At 37.1% G+C, this 22,014-nt stretch overlaps 4 protein-coding genes and 1 long non-coding RNA gene across 8 annotated transcripts in view; 2 read left to right on the forward strand and 3 right to left on the reverse strand.

Annotated features, from left to right (window-relative positions):
- The window catches only part of card11 (caspase recruitment domain family, member 11), a 26,276-nt gene extending 23,684 nt beyond the window's left edge, over window positions 1-2,592 (forward strand). For 2 of the 3 annotated variants that reach the window (XM_077734480.1, XM_077734481.1), the window contains exons 22-25: window positions 36-221; window positions 412-533; window positions 658-773; window positions 1,558-2,592. In XM_077734480.1, the coding sequence (XP_077590606.1) occupies window positions 36-221; window positions 412-533; window positions 658-773; window positions 1,558-1,762 (629 nt within the window). In that variant the 3' untranslated portion in view covers window positions 1,763-2,592. The remainder of the gene's footprint in view (window positions 1-35; window positions 222-411; window positions 534-657; window positions 774-1,557) is intronic. The other variant, XM_077734482.1, reaches the window with a different exon arrangement.
- The window catches only part of LOC144208562 (uncharacterized), a 22,392-nt gene extending 18,429 nt beyond the window's left edge, over window positions 1-3,963 (reverse strand). Inside the window, exons 1-2 of the long non-coding RNA XR_013328892.1 lie at window positions 3,635-3,963; window positions 1,518-1,788 (exon numbers count right to left, since the gene is read on the reverse strand). This is a non-coding gene — a long non-coding RNA (uncharacterized LOC144208562). The remainder of the gene's footprint in view (window positions 1-1,517; window positions 1,789-3,634) is intronic.
- chst12a (carbohydrate (chondroitin 4) sulfotransferase 12a) lies at window positions 3,376-13,001 on the forward strand. Its single transcript, XM_077734483.1, has 5 exons — window positions 3,376-3,460; window positions 6,803-7,471; window positions 8,223-8,375; window positions 8,963-9,142; window positions 9,708-13,001. Exons 2-5 carry the CDS (start codon window positions 7,094-7,096, stop codon window positions 10,254-10,256), a joined length of 1,260 nt encoding a protein of 419 aa, XP_077590609.1. The 5' UTR covers window positions 3,376-3,460; window positions 6,803-7,093; the 3' UTR covers window positions 10,257-13,001.
- An 872-nt stretch (window positions 13,002-13,873) lies between these two features.
- Window positions 13,874-16,723, reverse strand: c1qtnf6a (C1q and TNF related 6a). Its single transcript, XM_077734506.1, has 3 exons — window positions 16,570-16,723; window positions 14,664-14,873; window positions 13,874-14,564 (listed from the first exon to the last, which is right to left on the reverse strand). Exons 2-3 carry the CDS (start codon window positions 14,857-14,859, stop codon window positions 14,017-14,019), a joined length of 744 nt encoding a protein of 247 aa, XP_077590632.1. The 5' UTR covers window positions 14,860-14,873; window positions 16,570-16,723; the 3' UTR covers window positions 13,874-14,016.
- Window positions 16,724-18,897: 2,174 nt separating this feature from the next.
- il2rb (interleukin 2 receptor, beta) overlaps window positions 18,898-22,014 on the reverse strand; it is a 7,915-nt gene continuing 4,798 nt past the window's right edge. For both annotated transcript variants that reach the window (XM_077734611.1, XM_077734610.1), the window contains exons 9-10: window positions 22,002-22,014; window positions 18,898-20,069 (exon numbers count right to left, since the gene is read on the reverse strand). The exon at window positions 22,002-22,014 is cut by the window's right edge and continues 57 nt beyond it. In XM_077734611.1, the coding sequence (XP_077590737.1) occupies window positions 19,377-20,069; window positions 22,002-22,014 (706 nt within the window). In that variant the 3' untranslated portion in view covers window positions 18,898-19,376. The remainder of the gene's footprint in view (window positions 20,070-22,001) is intronic.

A 22,014-nucleotide genomic window follows, 5' to 3' on the forward strand; every position in this document is an offset into this window, starting at 1 on the left:
CAAATTACCTTTTTACATGTACTGTCTTTTTGTAGCAGATAGCACAGATCCTGAGAAAGAGATGAGCAGAAGTTTGAACCTGATCCCCTACAGTCATGTCACCCCACGATGGACTGAGAAGAAGAGACCAGTACTTTTTACACCCACAGCTTTAGCCCAAACACTTTCACAGAAATTAGTCAACATGGGGGGTGCCCTGGACTTCAGCATTTGCAAACCAGGTCAGTCTTTGTCATCTACCTCTGATCATGCCACAAGCTTAAAAAAGTTGACACATTTACTTTAGTTGGTGTTCGTATCCAAAGGGCAATCGCAGTTGGGCACAAATTTATATTCCGTCTCCTTGTATGAAATGTCTTCATGATATACAGATTGCTCAATCGTTCTTAGATGTTTTCTTTTTTTTTGTAGACATTTTATCCAAAGAGGAATTTAACCAGAAACAGGGTACAGATTCTTATGTCTACTCCAAAGAAAAACGTGGCTCTTTCGAATTCATCACCAGAGAATGTGTCGAGGCCATCGCTTCAAAGGTTGCTTGAATAGACAACTATGTCCAGATATACTTTTTTATATATATATATATATATTTTGGACCTTGTTTAATTTGATAGCAAGTTCTTCTTGAAGCATAATTTTCTTCCTCGCCATCCCTAGGGCAAACATTGCCTACTGGATGCAGAACTGAGCTGCGTCAAAAACCTTCTGAGGATGGAAATGTACCCAATCATCATTTTTGTCAAGATCTGTGAAAAAAATGTCAAGAAGTTGCGGTAGGCAAAGATTCCAAGATTTTTAAGGGTTTATTGAGAATGTCAATTATGTACCTTAAAAAAAAATACAGATTTTAATGTTCTACTATATTACCCATTTGTTTGTGTTGGATTGATAAGTTGGATTGATTTTTTTTTAGCAAAATATCGATTCCGACAATCGCCTGTATTGGTCGGAAAAAAAAATACTGATACACCATTTAAATTAAAATAAAGTTTAATCTTAAATTACTCCATACTCAGTTTACTGTAAAATAATTCTTATCATGGCTTGGATTGACACTGCTTACGTCATGGACTGCCATTGACAGTGCTAGTTGTCCAATTAATTTGAAGTGGGATTGCGAAAGAACTCAAGTTTGTTCAACAAATGGATTGGAACTAGTAATGAACTTATTTCAATTCACATCAGATGGATCATTGGATGTCACACAATTGGACGTCTATCATTGTCTTAGGAACGGCATTTTTTTACGGCAGTGTGTGTAGCTGGCAGCCATATTGGGGAGACCAACCTGCAGTTGGAAACCGGATCTTACAAAGTACATATTTCATAGCATTGGCACATTATCTCTTAGTACTCTCTGTTGACGTGATTTGGGTACCGTATCGGTACTGATACCAACACTCGTTTCGATATTACTGCGTCACTACTTTTTGTACAGTATTTATGTTTTTTATAAAGGTGTAGCACACTCACCTTTATCACAGGTTCTCATCAATTTCAGTAAATGTATGACTCACCGCAACATAACCATTTCCTTCCGGTTTCCTGTCCACACAGAAAGTTGACACTACGCCTGGAGTCGGAGGAGGAGTTTCTGAAGACATGTAGGTTGAAAAAAAAGGAGCTGGAGGGTATTCCCTGTCTCTACGCCAGTCTGGAGCAAGACGCTTGGCCAGGGACAGATGACCTCATCAGGGTCATCAAAGAACGGATATTTGAAGAGCAGAAGAAGACTGTGTGGGTAGAGCAAGATCTCTTGTAGGCGCCATTGACATTTCCTATGATTGCCTGTGCAAGAAAAGAGACATATGGTTGAACCGCATAAAAATAGCATAAATATTATCCTTTTTTATGCCTTGTATTTAATGCTCTGGTAAACCTTTTATACACTAATTATTCATTTTTCACATCATGCGATTGATTGGCCACCAATTCAGGGTCTCCCTCGCCTGGGATAGACTCCAGGAGCCCCGCAACCCTTATCAGGATAAGCAGTTCTGAAAATTAATGAATGAATTTTCCATACCAACTATTTTCAAGAGGGAGTGCTGGGGTCAATCCCCTGAATGGTTTGCCACCCAATTATAGACCAAGCTGAGATGAACAACTGTTCATGCTCACATATATACACGGACAAATTAGATAGTTCAACCAGCCTGCTATGCATGTTTTGGGGATAATGGAGGAAACCAAAGTACCCGGAGAAAACTCACTGCGTGGGCAGAACATGCCAACTCTACAAAGGAAAAACGAAACCCACTAAGACATGAGTGTCCAAAGTGGTCCCCAAGGGCCAAAGTGGGTGCAGGCTTTCATTCCAACCAATGAAAAGGATACCTGTTCACTAATCTACTCTTCCTAACTATGCTTTGTAGTGACCACAGCCCTTGAAAGTTCATAAATGCATTGTATTTTACAAAGCTAGTTTCTGCATTGTTTTGTAGACATTGTACAGTACAGTACACAGGAATGGTTATACTGCAGTCTTGTGGAAAATATATGTTAATACAAAATGTGACTACTACAGGTCATTTGCAAATACTAGTCACGTTGTTCTGGTAGATAGAAAAGTACAAGTTTGTAATTTTTCTGCCTTAGTAAATAAAATTATCATTCAGAAACTGCATTTTCTATTTCCGTGGGTTGTCTTTGTGTCATACTAATAAATTTGCACATTTGCTGCCAATGCTACCACTTCAAATGAATAAAAGAGCCATTACATTCCCCACATAGAAGAATCAAAACTGAAGAAAAAAACTACAAAAAGAGACATTGTCGTGTACACCAGGATTAGTTATGACTCAATAATATTTTTTTATATATAGAACACAATGAAAGACAGTAAATAAATTTCAACCCATTATCTATTTAAATACATTGGTATTTTATATAATAAGTTACAAGACATGTCTATGAAAATACACAATAAAAGAAAAAAAAGGTATTAGGTTGACAAAAAATAATAATTTGAGGCTGTAAATATATATAAGAATAATAAATAAATATATATAGCAGTTATTTAAAAACCTCCATTAATTAATTTATTATTATTTCAATTATATTTTTGTATTAATGAAATTGAAAACAAAACATAATTTTCTATTTAATAGATTTTTATTATTATCAGGACAAAATAATTATTTGAATCATGTATTATTCAAAAAAGAAATGAAGTTAATGCATTTTAATCCATGGCATTTATGTTTAGTTTGTTGTATGTTTATGTTTACATTGAATTTCTTATTCATCGTAATTGTTTTGTATACATACCGTGTTATTGTGTACAATATTTGTATCACATTGTCTTTTGGAGAAAAAAACACGCGAAATCTGCAGTCAAACTATCGCGATACAAAGGAATATCTCGCTTGATCTCGGGAAGGGAGAAACAGGATCGAAGTCTGCTGGCATCACTGGTTGGCTCAGCTGACGCGAGGCAAGCAGCGTCACCCAAAAAAAGGTAAAGATCTTGAATTTCTCCCAGTTTACTTATATTTTTATATTAACATTTCCTAATCTTGGTAGGAACGCAAGTAAATGCAATTTAATGAATGCTACAGATCCCTGATTTAAGGGTATCTAGACAGGCTGTTCGCGTGATAAAAAAAACACTGCTTTCATCGCCTGCAAGTACCTTGAATGATCACCTCCAGTATTTGTTCTTTGGGCGAGCAGCTTTTTTCACGAGAAGACCCTCATGTGCGAGGTTTTCGCCTTCGGTCAAAGGCGACATTGTACCTTTTTTTTAACTGACAGGACGGCGGCGGTGGACGAGCGTCGAAGCCTGCAGAGGGAGCCGATCCGTGCGCTCTGCCGCTTTTCTAGCTTGATGTGCGGCTTGCTCGCTTTCCTGCTCGCCGCTCGGTCAAAACTCTGCTAAATCAACACATTCAATCATTTCAATTGACTACAGCTTGATTTTCAATCACAATTTAGAAGAGAGTAAATTAGACAGAAGGGAGGATTCCATCAAAACGGAAACAAAAATAAAATTGGAGGAATGAATGCAACAAATGTTAATTATATGTATGACTTACATTATGTAAATGCACTGGTTATTGTGCAACAGAATCTTGCTGGATTGGTTTGTTTTGGTACCGGTCTTGATGCTACTGAAACTAGAACATGCTGGATTTTTTGACAGGATCCTTGGGCAAATGAATCAAAAACATATCATTATTTAATTATAGTGTTTTATAACGAACTTTTTCATTGCCACAGAATAGCCTGGCAGAGTAGCCTGACTTTGGCATGTGTACAAGTTACACATGACAAGTTAGTCTGGTTTTCTGTGATTTGGGCTGGATTTCAAAATAAAATGCGAGAGGTGGGTGGGGCTACTAGACACAGACTGAATCTGAAAGAACCAATCACACAAGACTGGATGTGACGTGGATGTGACTCACGCTGTAGTTCACAAACAATTATTGTGATATGATGCGATAACTAGTGATGTATCAATCGGTATGGCTACTTTTAGAGTGTAAAACGGTTTGAGTGGTTAGCCCATTGGCTTAACAGCTCTGGGTTAAAATCCAGATCGGTCCATCTGTGTAGAGTTTGCATGTTCCCCCTGGCCCTGTGTGGGTTTTCTCTGGGTACTCCAGTTTCCTCCCACATTCCAAAAACATGCATGGTAGGCTGACTGGACTCTCTAAATTGCTCCTCGGTACGAGTGTGAGTGTGAATGGTCGTTTGTCTCCTTGTGCCCTGCGATTGGCTGGCCACCAATTCAGGATGTCCTCCGCCTCTGCTCTGGACACAGCTGGGATTGGCTCCAGCACCCTCGTGACCTTAATGAGGATAAACCAGTTCGGAAAATGAATGAATTTCCGCCGGATGTAACTTGTCTGGTGACTAAAGCATGAAAATAAAAACACCATTATCTGCTATAAACGAACCGGTCAAAACATAGACAACAAAATGAATTTAGTGCAATTGTCATTTACTCTTTACATAGTTTTTTTCCCCATTATTTTTACTGACCCAAAAACATGATTAAAAATGTAGGGTCGTAATTTAAAAAAAATTGCATTGAAATATCCCAAACAATATCTGCCATTTTTCTGTGAAAATTTATATAGTATGGTTTATTGTTGTATGCAGTATACTTATTTTTGAGAAGAGAATAAATAGTACAAGTCAATTCAAGGAAAATGGTTAATAATATGAATTAGTCAATAAAAAAAAAACAATCTAAAAGAATAATCATGATTAAAATAGGTATCATTATTATTATTTTTTAAATTGTGATGTAGTTTTTTTGCCATATTACCCACCCATAGTTTAGAGAGTAATGATGAAAACTGCATCTGAACATTCACAATGAGAAGCATTCATTTTTTCATTGTCCCCATATGTACTGTTGCGTAGTGGCGCTTGAGGTGAGAAGCAATAATGTGATGAATTTCCAGATCAAAGCAGCCTTCTTGGCTTCTAGGTACAGAAAATATGTGTCGACTATTGCACGATAACTCCAGATTTAGAAGGATGTCTATATGCCAACCTGTTGCTATGTGAATTTCACACTGCACATGAAGAGGAGGAAGGAAGGTCTGGACATAAAATCCGGTCTTGCAACCCTTATGTAGTTCCGTAAATGCTTTTTCCTGCTCACCCTGGCTAACAATTATTGCTGCAGGGATCTCATAACAGCCTGGAATGTGTATGGTATTCAGCTCTTCCTTTCACTAGTATGTGTGATTTCGTTTTTATTTTTTTGCCTGGCTGTGATAGGTAGGTCAGATTTTTTTGTGACTGCCGTTGCAAAATTAGAAAAAGAATGTACAAATTACCCAACAAGGCTTTCCTCTCTCATCATTCACCTCTTGGAAATTATTTGTAATTTTCTAATAATTTTGGAGAATTTTTGGGTCATGTCCTTGTTAAATGTTGATTTTGAATTGAATGCTTTTATTGTCATTGCATAATCAGATGTAAGCTGAGTCTATGGATGCAACAATATACAAGCAAACACAGAAAATCAATATATAGTAATAATACATACATAATTATTAAATAGTAATGATAAATAAATAATTGCTAAATAGTAATGATAAATAAAAGCTAAATAGTAATGATAAATAAATAATTGCTAAAAAGTTGAGGAATAAATCATTGCTAAATAGTAATAAGGAATAAATAATTGCTAAATATGATAAATAGAAAAATGCTAAATAATGATAAATAGAAAAATGCTAAATATTAATGATAAATAGAAAAATGCTAAATATTAATGATAAATAGAAAAATGCTAAATATTAATGATAAATAGAAAAATGCTAAATATTAATGATAAATAAACAATTGCTAAATATTATTGATAAATAATCACTAAATAGTCATGGATAAATAATCACAAAATAGTCATGGATAAATAAGTGGTCAACATAATAAATAAGTAGTGTAAGTAGTAATAAGTCTTGGTTAGACCCTAGGGGCAGAACACAAGTTGAGTTTGGAGACAGGTCCTAAGAAGAAACTCTCCTTGAATCTGTTTGTCTTGGCAGTTATAGCTCTGCTCTTCCAAGGGCCAGCAAGCTGAAGTGGTGTATGCATCTTTTATAATGCTCTCATCTCTTCTAAGGCACCGGGTTTCGTAGACGCTGGAGAGGGTGGGTATGGGGCAGTTGATGATCTTTTGGGCTGTTTTTTATCCTGTTCAAAAACAGATTGATTCAGTTTTTTTCTTCTCGATTTTTCTGAATTCTGAATAATATATTTGGGAAGCCAAATGATCAATTTATATGTATTGGATTTAAAATGTCCCATCTTCATTGCATGTTTTTTTTTTTTTTTACAGGTGGAAAGGTTAGAAATGTTTTGCACAGCCGTATGATAAACGGGGGCTCCATTATGGCGGCTGCCAATCTATCTCCATGGTGAGAGAGGATCTTAATTTTGTTACCATGGTGACCCTTGTGGTGAGAGCTCTGTAACTAAGATCTGTTGCCTTGGTGACCCCATAAAAATAGCCAGGTGACCTATTTCAATCTGTTGCCATGGTGACGCTGCAAACTGGCCTAGCAAAGTAAAATAAGGTCACTATGATGATAATGTAGCAACGGAAGCATATCTAGCACGTAACTTTGTCATGATGGGAACATCTCAGATGTTTCACGTTTTTGTGGTCCTGGGCTCCGCTTTAATGATTCTTCTCATCATCATCTACTGGGAGGAAGTCGGAGCATCCAATCAGTATTTGCACACCCCGTTCTCACCGAGGCCCAAAATCACAAATCCTGTTCAACAACAACAACAGCAGCAGCCTCAAACCCCCCAATTGCCAGCCTTCCTCTCCGACATCGATGCCTTTGTCAACCAGTTTTTAGAGCCTGGAACTGGCGAACCCACAGACCAAGTGCCAGCTGAAGCAAGTAACCAATCAGAAAAAGCAGAAGAGCGATATGTACCAAGGCAGGAATGGAAGATTCACTTGACTCCAGTAGCAGAGGAGCTCCGTCAGAGACAGGTAAATATTAGTGATTGTCCAATATGTGTTTTTCAAGACCGATACTGTTTTTTTTTAGTACTTAGAGGAGGTCACTTCCAGTACATTTTGGGCATTTTTAGATCACTTCCAGTACATTCTGGGCCTTTCCAGGTCACTTCCAGTACATTCTGGTCCATTCCAGGTCACCTCCAGTACATTCTGGTCCATTCCAGGTCACTTCCAGTACATTTTGGGCATTTTTAGATCACTTCCATTTCACTTTGGGCATTTTTAGATCACTTCCAGTTCATTTTGGCATTTTTAGATCATTTCCAGTACATTTTGGGTCTTTCCAGATCACTTCCAGTACATTCTGGGCCTTTGCAGGTCACTTCCAATACATTTTGGGCATTTCCAGGTCACTTCCAGTACGTACATTTTGGGAATTTCCAGCTCACTTCCAGTACATTTTAGGCATTTCCAGGTCACTTCCAGTACATTTTAGGCATTTCCAGGTCACTTCTTGTACATTTGGGGTATTTCAGGTGTTTCTTGGTCACATTGGTTTTGGGGTACTTACTGGACTTTTTCTCTTTCTCTTCAATTTTGGTCACTTTGTTATAATTGGGGATTCACTGGACACTTTTCTGTTAGGTTTGGAGCAATTTGAGATTCATACAGGAAGTATTTTTTGTTAGACCTAATGACTGATGAATAATAAATCATGTTTTTCTTGTTCTACTTCAAAGTTTTGTCATAAAAAGACTCTTCTCCCAAATATTATCAACAGGACAACAGGCAGCGAATACTTAAGGATCTTTGTGCCAATGACAGTTTTGCCTTTCCTGGCAAAAAACGTTCATTTGACGACATTCCAATCCAGGAACTGGATCATCTGATAGTTGACGACAGGCATGGAATTATCTACTGTTATGTTCCAAAGGTATGTTAACTGATTATTTTGACTTTTACATAGGAAGACCAGACAGTAAAGTATGTTCTCCGTACGAGATGGATGTCGGACTCTGTATAGATAGTACACAGAACTATATATAGATTCTATCTATCTGTATAGATAGATAGACTCTATATATCCTTATCGCCACTCAATAATTCAATCAGTGCATGCAAGACAATTAAAAATAGCAACACATAAATCCCCAAAAAGAACACAGACAACACAATTTGTTCAAAAAATGATATTAATTCATTATTAACAATATTAAGCTAACTTAGTAGAGAGCAATCAGTATTAGTAGGTAATTAGATATGATTACTTTTGAGCAAATATATGTCATCTAATGTGATGTTGCTGTCTTTGCGGGATAATTTTCGATTGCAGCACTACTTGATACATTTAACGTTTGTGCCAGGTCAGTTTAATGTAAAATTTTAAAAAAATGGGAGGGAAATTGCTGTTTTTAAATAATAAACCATATATTATATCATGCCATGTAACGATAGATATTTTTCTTTCAGTACAGTATTAATAGTAGTATTATAAGTGACCCAACCCCCTGCTCCCATCAGGTGGCATGCACTAACTGGAAGAGGATCATGATGGTTCTAAGTGAGAGCCTACTCATTGATGGCATTCCCCAAAGAGACCCACTTGCCATCCACAGGGATTTGGCTCACAACAGCAGCATGCACTTTACCTTTAACAAGTTCTGGAAGCGTTACGGCAAGTTTGCAAGGCACCTCATGAAGGTCTGTTGGAATTCATTCATTTTCTTTTATGTGGGTTTCTTTGCTATTAGCTTTTTATTTCTTTGTAAAGCCTTTTTTCTTGTTTCATTTTCTTTGTTCGAAAAACTGAATTAATTGCGTTGGATATTACTTTTAATATGCCCTCTATCGGGTGGCCCGGTGGATGAGTGGTTTGCGCGTCAGCCTCACAGCTTTGGGGTCCTAGATTCGAATCCAGGTTGATCCACCTGAGTGGAGTTTGCATGTTTTCCCCCGGGATTGTGTGGGTTTTTGCCGGGTACTCTGGTTTCCTCCCACATTCCAGCAACAATGCATAGTAGGCTGATTGGACACTTTAAATTGCCCCTAGGTTTGAATCCGAGTGTGAATTCCTGTTCTTGTGCTTTGCAATCAGTCGGCCACCGATTTAAGGCGTTCCTGAAGTCAGCTGGGATAGGCTCCAGCACCCCCTGCGACCCTATTGAGGATAAAACAAAAAATGAACGAATGCTCCACTCCATTTCTGCTATTTATCCCTAGTGCTATGTTAAATGTTGTACAAATGTCATGTGTTTTTGTTTTAAAGGTCAAGCTGAAGAAATACACAAAGTTTCTTTTCGTACGAGACCCTTTTGTACGACTCATATCCGCCTTCAAGGATAAATTTGAGGGCCGAAATGAGGAATTCTATCGCCGCTTTGCCAAGGTCATGCTGAGGCGCTACGGCAACCAGCCAACGCCCCCGGATTCTGTGGATAAGGCGTTTGCTATGGGGGTCCATCCCTCCTTCTCTCACTTCATCCAGTATCTCTTGGACCCTCAGACGGAGAAGGAGAGTCCCTTTAATGAGCATTGGCAGCAGGTATACCGCCTTTGCCATCCATGCCAGATCCAGTATGACTTTGTAGGCCACTTGGAAACAGCCGAGGAAGATGCTGAGCATTTGTTACGCTTACTGCGTGTCGATAATGTTGTAGACTTTCCAGCTTCAAACCGGAACTTGACGGCTACCGACTCGGAATCAGACTGGTTCAATTTTGTTCCCCTCGAGGTGCGAAAGGAGCTTTACAAGTTGTATGAACCCGACTTCAGGCTTTTTGGTTACAAAAAACCTGATACAGTTCTTTACGAGTGACTCTAATTTAGTTTCAGACAAGTGAAAATTAATAACTTGGCAAGCCAGCAATGTTCAGGACGCAAGTCTGTCAGGTCTCCTGTGAATTAGGATGGATTTTTTTTTTAAATTGATGAGGTAGAGTTTAAACCACAGACGCAATCGGTAAGAACAGATCACAAAACCACGGATGTGACTTGCATTGTTGGTTGTAGTCTGTTGGTAATTCACACAATCATAGCAATACCATACGATAACTGTTTTTGAGTGAAATATCTAATAATGGTAAATAGTGTATAGTCATTGTGAAAAGAGAGCAAATACTAAATGCTGTGGTTGATCGCTCCAGATCGGACCGGAGTGGAAATATACGCAAAACCACAAAAGACCAGACTGACTTCCCATGTATCTTTTACATGATGAAAATTCAGTTGGCTTGCCAAGTTAGTGGTTTTGTGCTGTTACTTTAAAATTCACTACTACATTTTTGTCTTTCTATATTTAGAAGCCAATTTCTTGAACTCACTTTATCGTCTCATTACCAGACATTTGCAATTTGAATTAGTATAATATTTAGGAAGTGCACAAATCTGCCAATGGAAGCATCAGTAAAAGAACAAAAATTTGCAAAGCACAAATTCAGAACAGCACATGAGTGGATGTGTGGTAGTGTAACTTATCAGAAGATATCTTTGTCATTTTGCACCTCAAGTGAACTCCCACATTAAATGTGGTACACTCAACTCTTGCGTCGGATTGGAAACTCGCATTTAACATGTGACTTACCCATGCAGGCTTTGTAGCAGGAATGAGCTAGTCAGACATTTTTAATACTGCTGCACTACAGTGATAGTTCTACATTTATTTATTTCATATTTGTGCAATGTATTTTCTGCAACGCATGAATGGCATTAAGTTGGTTATTGATCAGAACTCACATGAACTCATTGCCTGCCATTGACGATAATGACGGCTTTTTTTTCATCCTTGAAATGAGTTTCTTAATTGCAGATGTCCAATCTCTTTAAAGTGATTCGCTGTCAGTCCTTTCCCCCCACTTCAAGTGGATTGGACGTCTAGTGCTATCAATTACAACCAATGAGTTAAAGTAGAACAAACTTAGAGACCTTATTTAAGAGTAGTATAGTGCAATATAGTGCTGTACGATATGAAGATATAGATCGCCAAATCGGTATAAAACTTTATAATGACATGTTACATGTTGTTTGGCATCACCAGAAATATAGTAGACCAATTCCTACTATTCACTTCTTTGCTACCAGATGGCGGCTATTTTTTAAGGACTTTCTCCAACAACCCTTACAACAGGGGTCTCAAACTTGGGACCATTTTATTTTTAAAACAAATCAGATTAAAAGAAATGAATCAAAAGCCCTAAATATGATGTTTTTTTATATCAATGTTTATTTGAGCTTTTTTTTCTCTTAGTAACGGAAAACATCTAATCATTTGTTTTTAAATTTAAAAAAGAAACACTTATGTCCAATATTTAAGTGGAAAACAGAAAATACTTTATTCATTTTTTTTATTTTACAAAATGCTTTTTGAACTAAAAACACAAAGAAAAAAATTTTGATTAAAAAATTGCACCTTTAAAAAGGTGAAAATCTGGAAATATAATTTACATCTATACTCTTCATTTTAATTTGATCCTAAAACAGAAATTCGGCACTCTTGATTTACTTTCTCGGGCCGCACAAAATGATGCGGCGGGCCGGATTCGGCCCTCACGCCACCACTTTGACACCTGTTTTACAAGGGTGCGCAATATGCAAGGTGATAATGATATCAATTCAGCAATATAAAATTGCCAACATCGTAACAGGTGACATTATTCCATATCGCGCAGCACTAGTGCCATCAAATAATATGTGGAATTTAGCAGCTTGCTTGGTTTGACCCCTTTGAAAACATGTTATGAACTGCATTGCAGCATTTTGTCCAACAAAAAAAATGCCTAGATGACTTGTAAAATCTGTCATTGATTGTTTTAAAGGCTTGGACTGGAATTTTAATATTCCTGGATGCAGCAGCAGGTAGCACATTAGGACTTTTTTTTTCTCCAAAGGGAACATTTTATGTCGGTAGCAGTCACCTCTACCCTTTTTTTGTCATATTTGTGTATTTACAATTGGTTCTAAAAGCTTGAAAATGAATAGGTAACAGCCCAAATGATACGAGTGGGGAAGAAAAAAAAGAGTGCCTTTGGTTGCAAATGTTTACACAGCAAAATAAACTATTTTTATAGTGGGAATTCTTACCTTAAACAGCATACAGTTGCAGCTTTGTGATGTCACACGTCTATTTGATATGCTGAGCCTTGTCTTTCTTTTGGTGGCCTCAATCTTAATGAGCAGAATTCTTCATTTGTGATGTCTAACTGTCTTGAACCTTAATTGAAGATTCCTTCTGGATGGTTAATGTAACAAAAGTATCTGTATGCAGTAGAACTGTGTATTTTGTGCTGTGAACACTGTATTCCTCTTGATCATCAGATATATTGAACATGACTAACACAAATAGAGGTCCAGTTCAAATGAATTGGACCTCTACTTGTGATAGTCATTGAATGAATGAAAAGAGCAACATGATTGGACGTTAGGTTAATCACCATTAATTGCAGCCAACGAGGCAATTTCATAGTATGTTGCATCACTCTTCTGTCTTTTACAGTGCACAATTTCTTGTTATTCCAAATGCATTATTGAAAATGAAGTAAAAAATAAAATGAAGGCAGTATCTTGTCATGTGCCTTTTAAAATGTCGGTTTATCCTTTGTTTTACAGGACCTTTAACCTGTGAGAGAACCATAGTTGTATAATTTGCAATATAGATCAGCTGATTATCATCACTGCTATTTGGGACTTTTATCTATATCATTGCGGCTTTTTTCTAACCGACCAACCAGATAAAGTCAAATTAAAACTCAAAATTAACACTAAAACTCAGTTTTAATGACATTTTCTGCTGTCTTGTACTCAATTCACAGCCACGCCTATCATATTTGACCTGTCACAGCTGCTGGCTAACAGATCTTTTATTTTGAACGCGTCTCAGGTGCCCTCCGTTAATGCATAATCATACATATATAAATGCAACGCTATATAAATAAAGTTAAATTGTTCATTGGTGGTTATCCACCATACTACATCAACATAAGTTGCAAGAATCCTTGATATATTTCTTAATATATGGGTCCAATAGATCATTCTGACTTTTCATTTCTTTAATATATCAACATGTTTTTGTGTTATTTAATGAAGTTGTCATTGCTTGCATTTCTCATTTTTTTACATTTTTTACTGCAGAATATCAGCTAAATACTACTAATTGACATCGGCCCAGAAAAAAAACATCTGTCGATCCCTCGTTTGAAACAACTGGTGTTTTGAAATGACTTTTCAGTACATTGTTCTTTTATGTATCTAAACAAACCAAGCAGAAAGTGCATGGAATTTGACTATGGTTAATTTGACTAAGTTTTGCACGGCTAAGATTATTTAACAGAAGCTATTACGTCTGAGCAAACAATGACATCACACATATTTGTCCCTACATTAAGAAATTATTGCCCTCTAGTGACGATATTGACTAAATACATGAAACCTGTACCCCAATACTTTTGCAATAATAGATTTAATTATAGTACACACTTTTTATAAGAAGCCCAGTGAACATATTGCCATTATAAACTGCAGATAGTTAAGGTAAAAAGCAATTATTTCCGGATACAATGTAGTTTGTTGCCCATACCATGTGTTTAAGCTGTGCTTGCTTTGATGAGATATCCATTAAAAGTGATATAAATATCCACATCGTCACTATAAATTGCATTCTCCCGTTCCCGCTTGTACAGACGGATCCATACCTCATCGTTGAGGACCAAGTCTAGCATAAGACTCTGGCTCTGCATGATGGAACGGTCGCTGGGTTGGGCGTATACAATCGCCTGCTCAGCTTCATTGCGCATAATGTGCAGGTAAGTCTCCTTGAAATTCCATGTGTGAATATTGAGGTTGAAGAAATAAATCCCAGGTGTGTGGCAGATAAATTTCCCACCGAACATGTTAAAGTCGTTGTCCAGGTTGACGAAAACGGTGTCGAATATCAGTGGCTGATAGGCCTCCAAACTGTGTAAGGATTTACGACGACCAACAGAAAAAGCAGCATACTGCACTTTACAAGGGTCTCCTGGTAGACCCGCTTGGCCCTTTGAGCCTTTTAGGCCCATGGGTCCCATTGACCCCGGGGGGCCTTCCTGTCCAGATTTACCTGGCGTCCCTCTTTCACCGCGATCTCCTTTGTCACCTGTGTGAAAGCAAAGCAAATAAATTGATGTAGAAAATGATAATAAGATAGCAAATAGGATGTATGGCGAGTTGAAGTGAGGATGGGTGATACTAGTACCTTTAAGAATGGTCATGTTAATGTAAGTACGGACTTCTGGGACCTGGTTGTATACTCCGGGCAAGGGTCCGGCACCACTCCCCTCTGATAGTTGCATGTCATCACAGCATTGTCTGCAGGGGGCAGGTGGGGTCTTGGGAGGGGCTGCCTGTGTCACCAGGTAAGCTAAGGATAGGGTAAAGAAAATACCAAACATGGTGCGTGCTGTACCTATGAGCAGACAAAAAGGGGGAATTACACTATAAGATGAGTTATATTGATGAATGGGTTAGGGTTAGAATGTGAACAATATGTTCACATTCTAACCCTATATTGGTTAGGAGGACTTTGAAGGGGACCTCAGGTCTTCATGTGTAGAGTGCTAAATAAAACAATATGTTGTTATGAAAATGTATAAGTTGTTAGTATATACAGTATTGTCATCACAAGCACTTTTGAAAATGGTATTTTGCGCTCACCTTTGGCTGCAGAGGCCTCATTTTTTTATGAGTTGAAAGCCGCTAGTGGCTTTTTTTTTTGGGATCAAAACTCACACAAAGTTTGCTGTATGTAAGTCTAAGCGTTCTGTTTTTGTTGACCCACCACGTTTAGGTTAGTTCAAACTTTGAAGCTATGACAACATATATAATGTAATACTACAAAAATATTAATTATGTTAATGATCAAGTTGTTGTGTCAAATGTGATGTACATAAAGTTCATGTCATAAAGATTATATACTAAATGCTATTTTTTTCCCCATTTTCTTCCATTTTCTGTACGGTTTACCCATAAAATGGTCGCAGGGGGTGCTGTAGCCTATCCCAGCCAACTCTAAGTTGGTGGCTAGCCAATCACAGGGCACAATGAGTCAGACTACCATTCACCTACAGATTCAAACTTTAGTGTTTAAGCAGCTTACGTACATGTTTTTCTGCACCCATAGAAAACCCACGCAAGCCTGGGCAGAGCATGCAAACTCCATGCAGGGAGGTACAAGCCTAAGATTTAACCATCAATCTCACAACTGTGATGCCGACGCACTAATCACTCCTAAAAAAATTAAATGGGCTCAAATGTGGGTAAAACATTTAGAATCCACTATTAATGATCAGATGTTTAATCCCCAAAAAATCAATGGGTGTTATCATTGTATCAATGGGCCAAATAATCTTTCACATTGACCCCTTTTTACTTCACTTACTTCATTTATTTTGCCTACCAAATGCCTACTTTAAGTTTTTTCCAGGATGTTCCCACGATTCCAAAATAGATTTAGCAAAAAAAAAACGAGTAAAAGATGAGAATTCCCCATGAATATGCAGTTACAGAATTCTGACCCAGTGGAGGACTAACATGAGAAATCCTTGCAGCATATTTGTCGGTCAGCTGTCCATGTAATCACTGTGGAATTTTTACAGCTTTGTTAAAAAAAAAGTGCACAAAGGAGAAAGATGTCCTTGCAGCTGTGCAAGGTCACGTGGTTCAGGAACACACACACACACACACACACACACACATAACCACACACACACACTTTAAATTTGTTCTCAAACAAATCACTGGAGGAATGATAAAAAAAATAAATCCCACAATAGGATAATTAAAAGCCTCTTCTTTGCAAGCAGACTTTAATATACATAACTTATTAGTTTGGTTAATTACCTAAAGTATTTATTTTATCCAGAGCAGGATGCCAAACATATAAAAGAAAAAAAGTTGTAGTGTTAAGCTTGCTTGGGAGTGATGAGCCAAAACTCTGTTTTTCATTATATCGAGCTTTAATTAAAAGCAAATGTAGCAGCAAGGAAACAACAGGCGTTATATATATAATCAAGTAAATGGTTGCAATTTCGGTTGTTATTTGCAAAGTGTAAAAACAATAATAATGTTTTATTTATTGTGTGTCATGATGCAAAAGTTCTCACCTTGATCAAATTGTAGCTGTGTTAGTCCTCTAAAGAGAAATAAAAATGTTAAGCCAATCCTTCCTTCTTTGTGTACATTTATATGTATACGTATGTTTCCTTTTTGCTTATCCCTGCAGCCTACTTCCCCAGACTATCTGTTTATTTAGAAGGGAAAGTTAAGGCCTGCCCCCCTTCTCATCACAGTATATGATGCACAACATACTGAAGAGTCTAGTGGGGACAAATAAAATTGCAAGCTTAGGCTTGTTAACCAACAAAAATATACAGATTCCTTTATAGAGTAAATAGAAACTGAATATTGCATGTTTCCAATTACAGTGTTACTTCTACTTATGAAATTAATTGGTTCCAGAGGTGACTTGGTAGCTTGGACTTTTCCTTTGAAGCACAGTAATTAATTGCAACTCTTCTAAAATTCCTAATCCTACACCAAAATGATAAAAGTAAACTAATTTGTGTGGAATATGTGTAAAAGAAAACAAAAAAAACAACATAAAAAACTATATAGTTAGCCGTTAAAATTAAGAAAACATGCATTTTCCATTGGGGAGATTGAGTGCAAATGTTTGGTAGCTTAGTAAAGGTACATACACACATGTAAATACACAACTTAACTATTAAAATTATGTTACATTTGGTGAAATATTGATCCAATAAAGATTGCCCTGGCGAACTGGGCAATAGCAAGACTTGTTGATTTTATGATGACAGCACACTTTCTTGGACTTGTAGTGAAAAGCAAAGAATAAAGTTGCATCGAGGAAAAACTCTTGAAATTACAAGCGATTCGTCAGCACACTAATTAGGAACTTTTGGTCAAACGGTCCACCGGTAATAACATATCATCATAGCAATTGTCTCATAATTGACTTTTTATACCAAATATGGGGGAGGAAATCAATCTATGATATTATGTGGTAAAACTATCAAGGAGAAAAACAAGGTATTTCTAAATGGGAAAAATATAACAATGTCTATTTTTCTAAGGTTTGGGAACAATTCTTTAAAAACTATGTCTGGAATTTCAGTTCAACAGTTCAGTAAAAAAACACAGCGAGACTAAACTATTGCAGCATTCTCGGAAAAAAAATGAGTCCACAAGGCTCTATTCTAGAGTCACTGTTTTTCTCTTGTGTGCTCTCCATGGGTTATTGCTGAAGCATTTTGTACTTTTATATGCTGAAAACAGATTTAAATATAAAAAGAAAAATACATATTTAAAGGTGCCACTGTCTATGTCTCAAAGTTTATTTAAAAAAAAGTAAATTGATACACTTGTTCACATAATGTACCATTCATGTCATCAATCTGGTTTTGCTGTGGTTTTCTCACTCACCCTGATAGTAGTTGTATGTTTTGTGCAAGCTTACCCAATGTCTGCTAAAAGAGAACACAGCCAAATGTCAAACCACTCACAAATACACAGTCTCAAACCGCTGGGACCACCTGACAGGACATGCGAAGGTACAACATAAATGCTCACGTGAACTCATGTATTGTTCAGCGCCTTTCTCAGGCTACACAGGAAGTTTCAGGGTGACCCATTTTAGTGTGTGTGTGTTTGGTCACAGCATACTGAGAACACAGGAAATTTAGTACTTCATTTTCACAGACAAGAGTAATAAATGATGATTGATGCTCACACGCAAACAAAGACAACAAAATGAAAAGCGTATTATTGCCAGTGATGTCGTCAATGAATGACACCAGTAACTGGTTACGTTAGAAAATCAATTATACATGTACATATACATACATATATATTATACAGGTACCTATACCTACATATATATTATACATGTACATATACATACATATATATTATACATGTACATATACATACATATATATTATACATGTACATATACATACATATATATTATACATGTACATATACATACACATATATTATACATGTACATATACATACACATATATTATACATGTACATATCCATACACATATATTATACATGTACATATCCATACACATATATTATACATGTACATATCCATACACATATATTATACATGTACATATCCATACACATATATTATACATGTACATATACATACACATATATTATACATGTACATATACATACACATATATTATACATGTACATATACATACACATATATTATACATGTACATATACATACCTATATATTATACATGTACATATACATACCTATATATTATACATGTACATATACATACCTATATATTATACATGTACATATACATACCTATATATTATACATGTACATATACATACCTATATATTATACATGTACATATACATACCTATATATTATACATGTACATATACATACCTATATATTATACATGTACATATACATACCTATATATTATACATGTACATATACATACCTATATATTATACATGTACATATACATACATATATATTATACATGCACAAGGGGACAGACCACCATTCATGCTCACACTCGTACTTAGGGGCAATTTAGAGTGTTCAACCAGCCTAACAAGCATGTATTTAGGATGTGGGGGGAAACCGAAGCACCCGGAGAAAACCCACCCCAGAACTGAGAGGCCAACGTGCATACCACTCGTCCACCATGCTCCCCCTCAACATCCGAACAATAAAAGTTTAATCAAAGACAACGACAAAAAAAAAAAGCAAAACAATAAAAGTCAAAATATTCAGAGACTTTCTATATATTACGCTCAATCTTACACTGAAAAACTGCCAGTATTAATGCAAGATTAAGCATCATTTTCAACAGCAGTGAAAGAAATTGTAAAGCAGAGATGCACCTCAGATTGATGCATTCCTGGAAGTCGTTTTTATATCATGCAAGATGAAATAACCTGCTTTTTCGGACTCTCTTGGCATGGAAGAAGGCCTATCCATTGTACAAGCAAGGGGCCAACCTGTGGCACTTACATTGGCTGTTAGCGTAGAAGCATGCATCTTAATGTTTAGATGAGAGGAGCTACAGAGAGCTGAAATCTGGTCTTCTTCCCTATTTACACCTGAAATATCTTCTTTGAGCTCCTCATCTTCATCTTCTTTTTCATAACAAAAGCCTGAATCGGGGCTTTGCAACCCTCTTTTTAAGCTCTCACAGCTGGGAGAGTTGGCCAAAGCAGGGCAAAGATGGAAAGGAAGGCAGAGATTAGCATCACATGCCTTGTGAAGAATATGGAATTCATTTTTATATGCAAAGTAGACATGATTGCTCTTATTTGGAATGGAGTTTCCAGAGGAACCATTGTCAAAGTAGCCCAAGTTCGAGAAACAAGACGAAGATGAGGAATTGGCTATGAGCCCACTCGCATCAGAACCTGACGATGCTTCCAGGTAGTTAGGAGGGATATGATTGGTGCTGGGGGAGGAGTATCTGGAAGTAACCTCTTCACAACTTTCACATACCTCCACTGGGGAGATGTAGTCAGGAGGTTGAGCAGTGTGCAAGGATACTCCAGCACAATTAGGACTCAGCAATGTCTGTACAAAAAGAAACGGAATCATTACAGAAGCATATATACCGTATTTTCACGACTATAAGGCGCACCGCATTATAAGGCGCACCCTCAATGAATTACATTTTTTCCATATATAAGGCGCACTGTCTATTTTGAAGAAAATTTAAGACTTAAGTTCGCCTTATAGTCATGAAAATACGGTAATTGCTATTGACTTCCAGGTATGAAGCACTCACTACACAGTCATCTCTAGAGCCAGCCATTGTTGATGTTTTGGATTTTTTTGTATAAAATCTTGCAGTGGGGGAGGAGCTATATGATGGAAGATTTTGTAAACTAAGATGGCATCTGCATATTTAACAGTATTGTTTCAATTCAGGCGTTTGTGTTTTTTTTTAATATCCGACAGTGGTGGTTTTTGGTTTTTGGTTTTCTGTTTTTTCCATATATAAGGCGCACTGCAATATAAGGCGCATTGTCTATTTTGGAGAAAATTGAAGACTTTTAAGTGTGTCTTATAGTCGTGAAAATACGGTAAGTAGTTTTTGTCTGATCTGAAAGGCCATTTATTTTTTTAAAGTAGAATCGGAATCATGTTCACTAGCCAAGGAACACACGTGGAATTCATCTTGATCTGTTAGGACACTTCCCAGAAACCTAATCAAGTAACTGGATGCTTAGATAAGAAAAAAAAGGGAAAACAAAAGGAATGAGTCCCAAATGTTCTCCTATGGTTATGGAGTAGTGTGAGATTAGGGAACAAAACACCTCAGCTGCAGATAATAAGACTGTACAACAAAACTCAAAGATTTCCACATGTAGGAAGGAAAGGAATTGGGGAATGCATAATACCAAGTCACTCCTCCGCCCAAGAAAAAGGAATGCATCAATTTACAGCTCATAACAATTTGCTTCACAGCTTTACAACTTCAAATGTTGCAAAGATTCACACAACACAAGCTCTCCTTGGATTTTGATGTTGACAAATATGAGACAAACTCCCATGGGATTTTTAACAGAAAAGATCGTTCCCTTTTAAATGGCAACATACCAAAAAAAATAAAAATCTATTCAACTTCCCTATCTTGAAAGGGTTGCAGGGTTGCTGGAGCCTAACTCAGCTGACTTTGGGAGCCACATTGACTTTAAAAATTTGACAGATGGGCCGGGTCAGCACAAGATATGATACATATAAAAAAACTGCATCCGTTAACAGTACATATGAAACATAAACAGAAAAATACATTTCTCATGGACGTATTTGTTCCCATTGGTACAATGAACTCCCTAAAAAAATCTTCTATTCACTTTGATTGATTTACAACTCACACGCAAAAAAATACCCATGGTCGTCATCTCATCTCATTTTCTGGATTTATTCTCACTAGGGTCGTGGGGGGTGCTGGAGCCTATCCCAGCCGTCTTTGGGCTAGAGGCGGGGGACACCCATGCATACTCACATCCATACCTAAGGGCAATTTAGAGTGTCCAATCAGCCTATAATGCATATTTGGGGAATGTGGGAGGAAAACGGAGTAGCAGAAGGAAACCCACGCAGGCCCGGAGAGAAAACGCAACCCGACTTGGACTTGAATCCAGAACCCCAGACCTGCAAGGCTGACATGCTAACCACCCATGGCGGTCATTATTATTATTATGTTTTTTAAATGACCTGAGATCAACAAGAGCTGAAATAACAAGGAAGTGAAGTGACCCACAAATAAATCATTGCCTGCCATTAACTACAATGAACATTCAATTTATTTAACCTAGAAGAACTGTTTGTGAATGTTCATGTTTCATTGCCATTGACTGCCCTTAGATGTAAATCTATTTTGACATGAAGGTGGAGATGAGCAATGAGTTGAGAAAGAAGTGGCCGGAAAATGCCCCAAAACAAATCAGAATTGACCAAATATTTACAGGATTCTGCAGAAATGGCATTCTAATTTACCTTTGGATTTTTT

The sequence above is a fragment of the Stigmatopora nigra genome, chromosome 15 (genome assembly GCF_051989575.1).
Source record: "Stigmatopora nigra isolate UIUO_SnigA chromosome 15, RoL_Snig_1.1, whole genome shotgun sequence".
Classification (NCBI taxonomy): Eukaryota; Metazoa; Chordata; class Actinopteri; order Syngnathiformes; family Syngnathidae; genus Stigmatopora; species Stigmatopora nigra.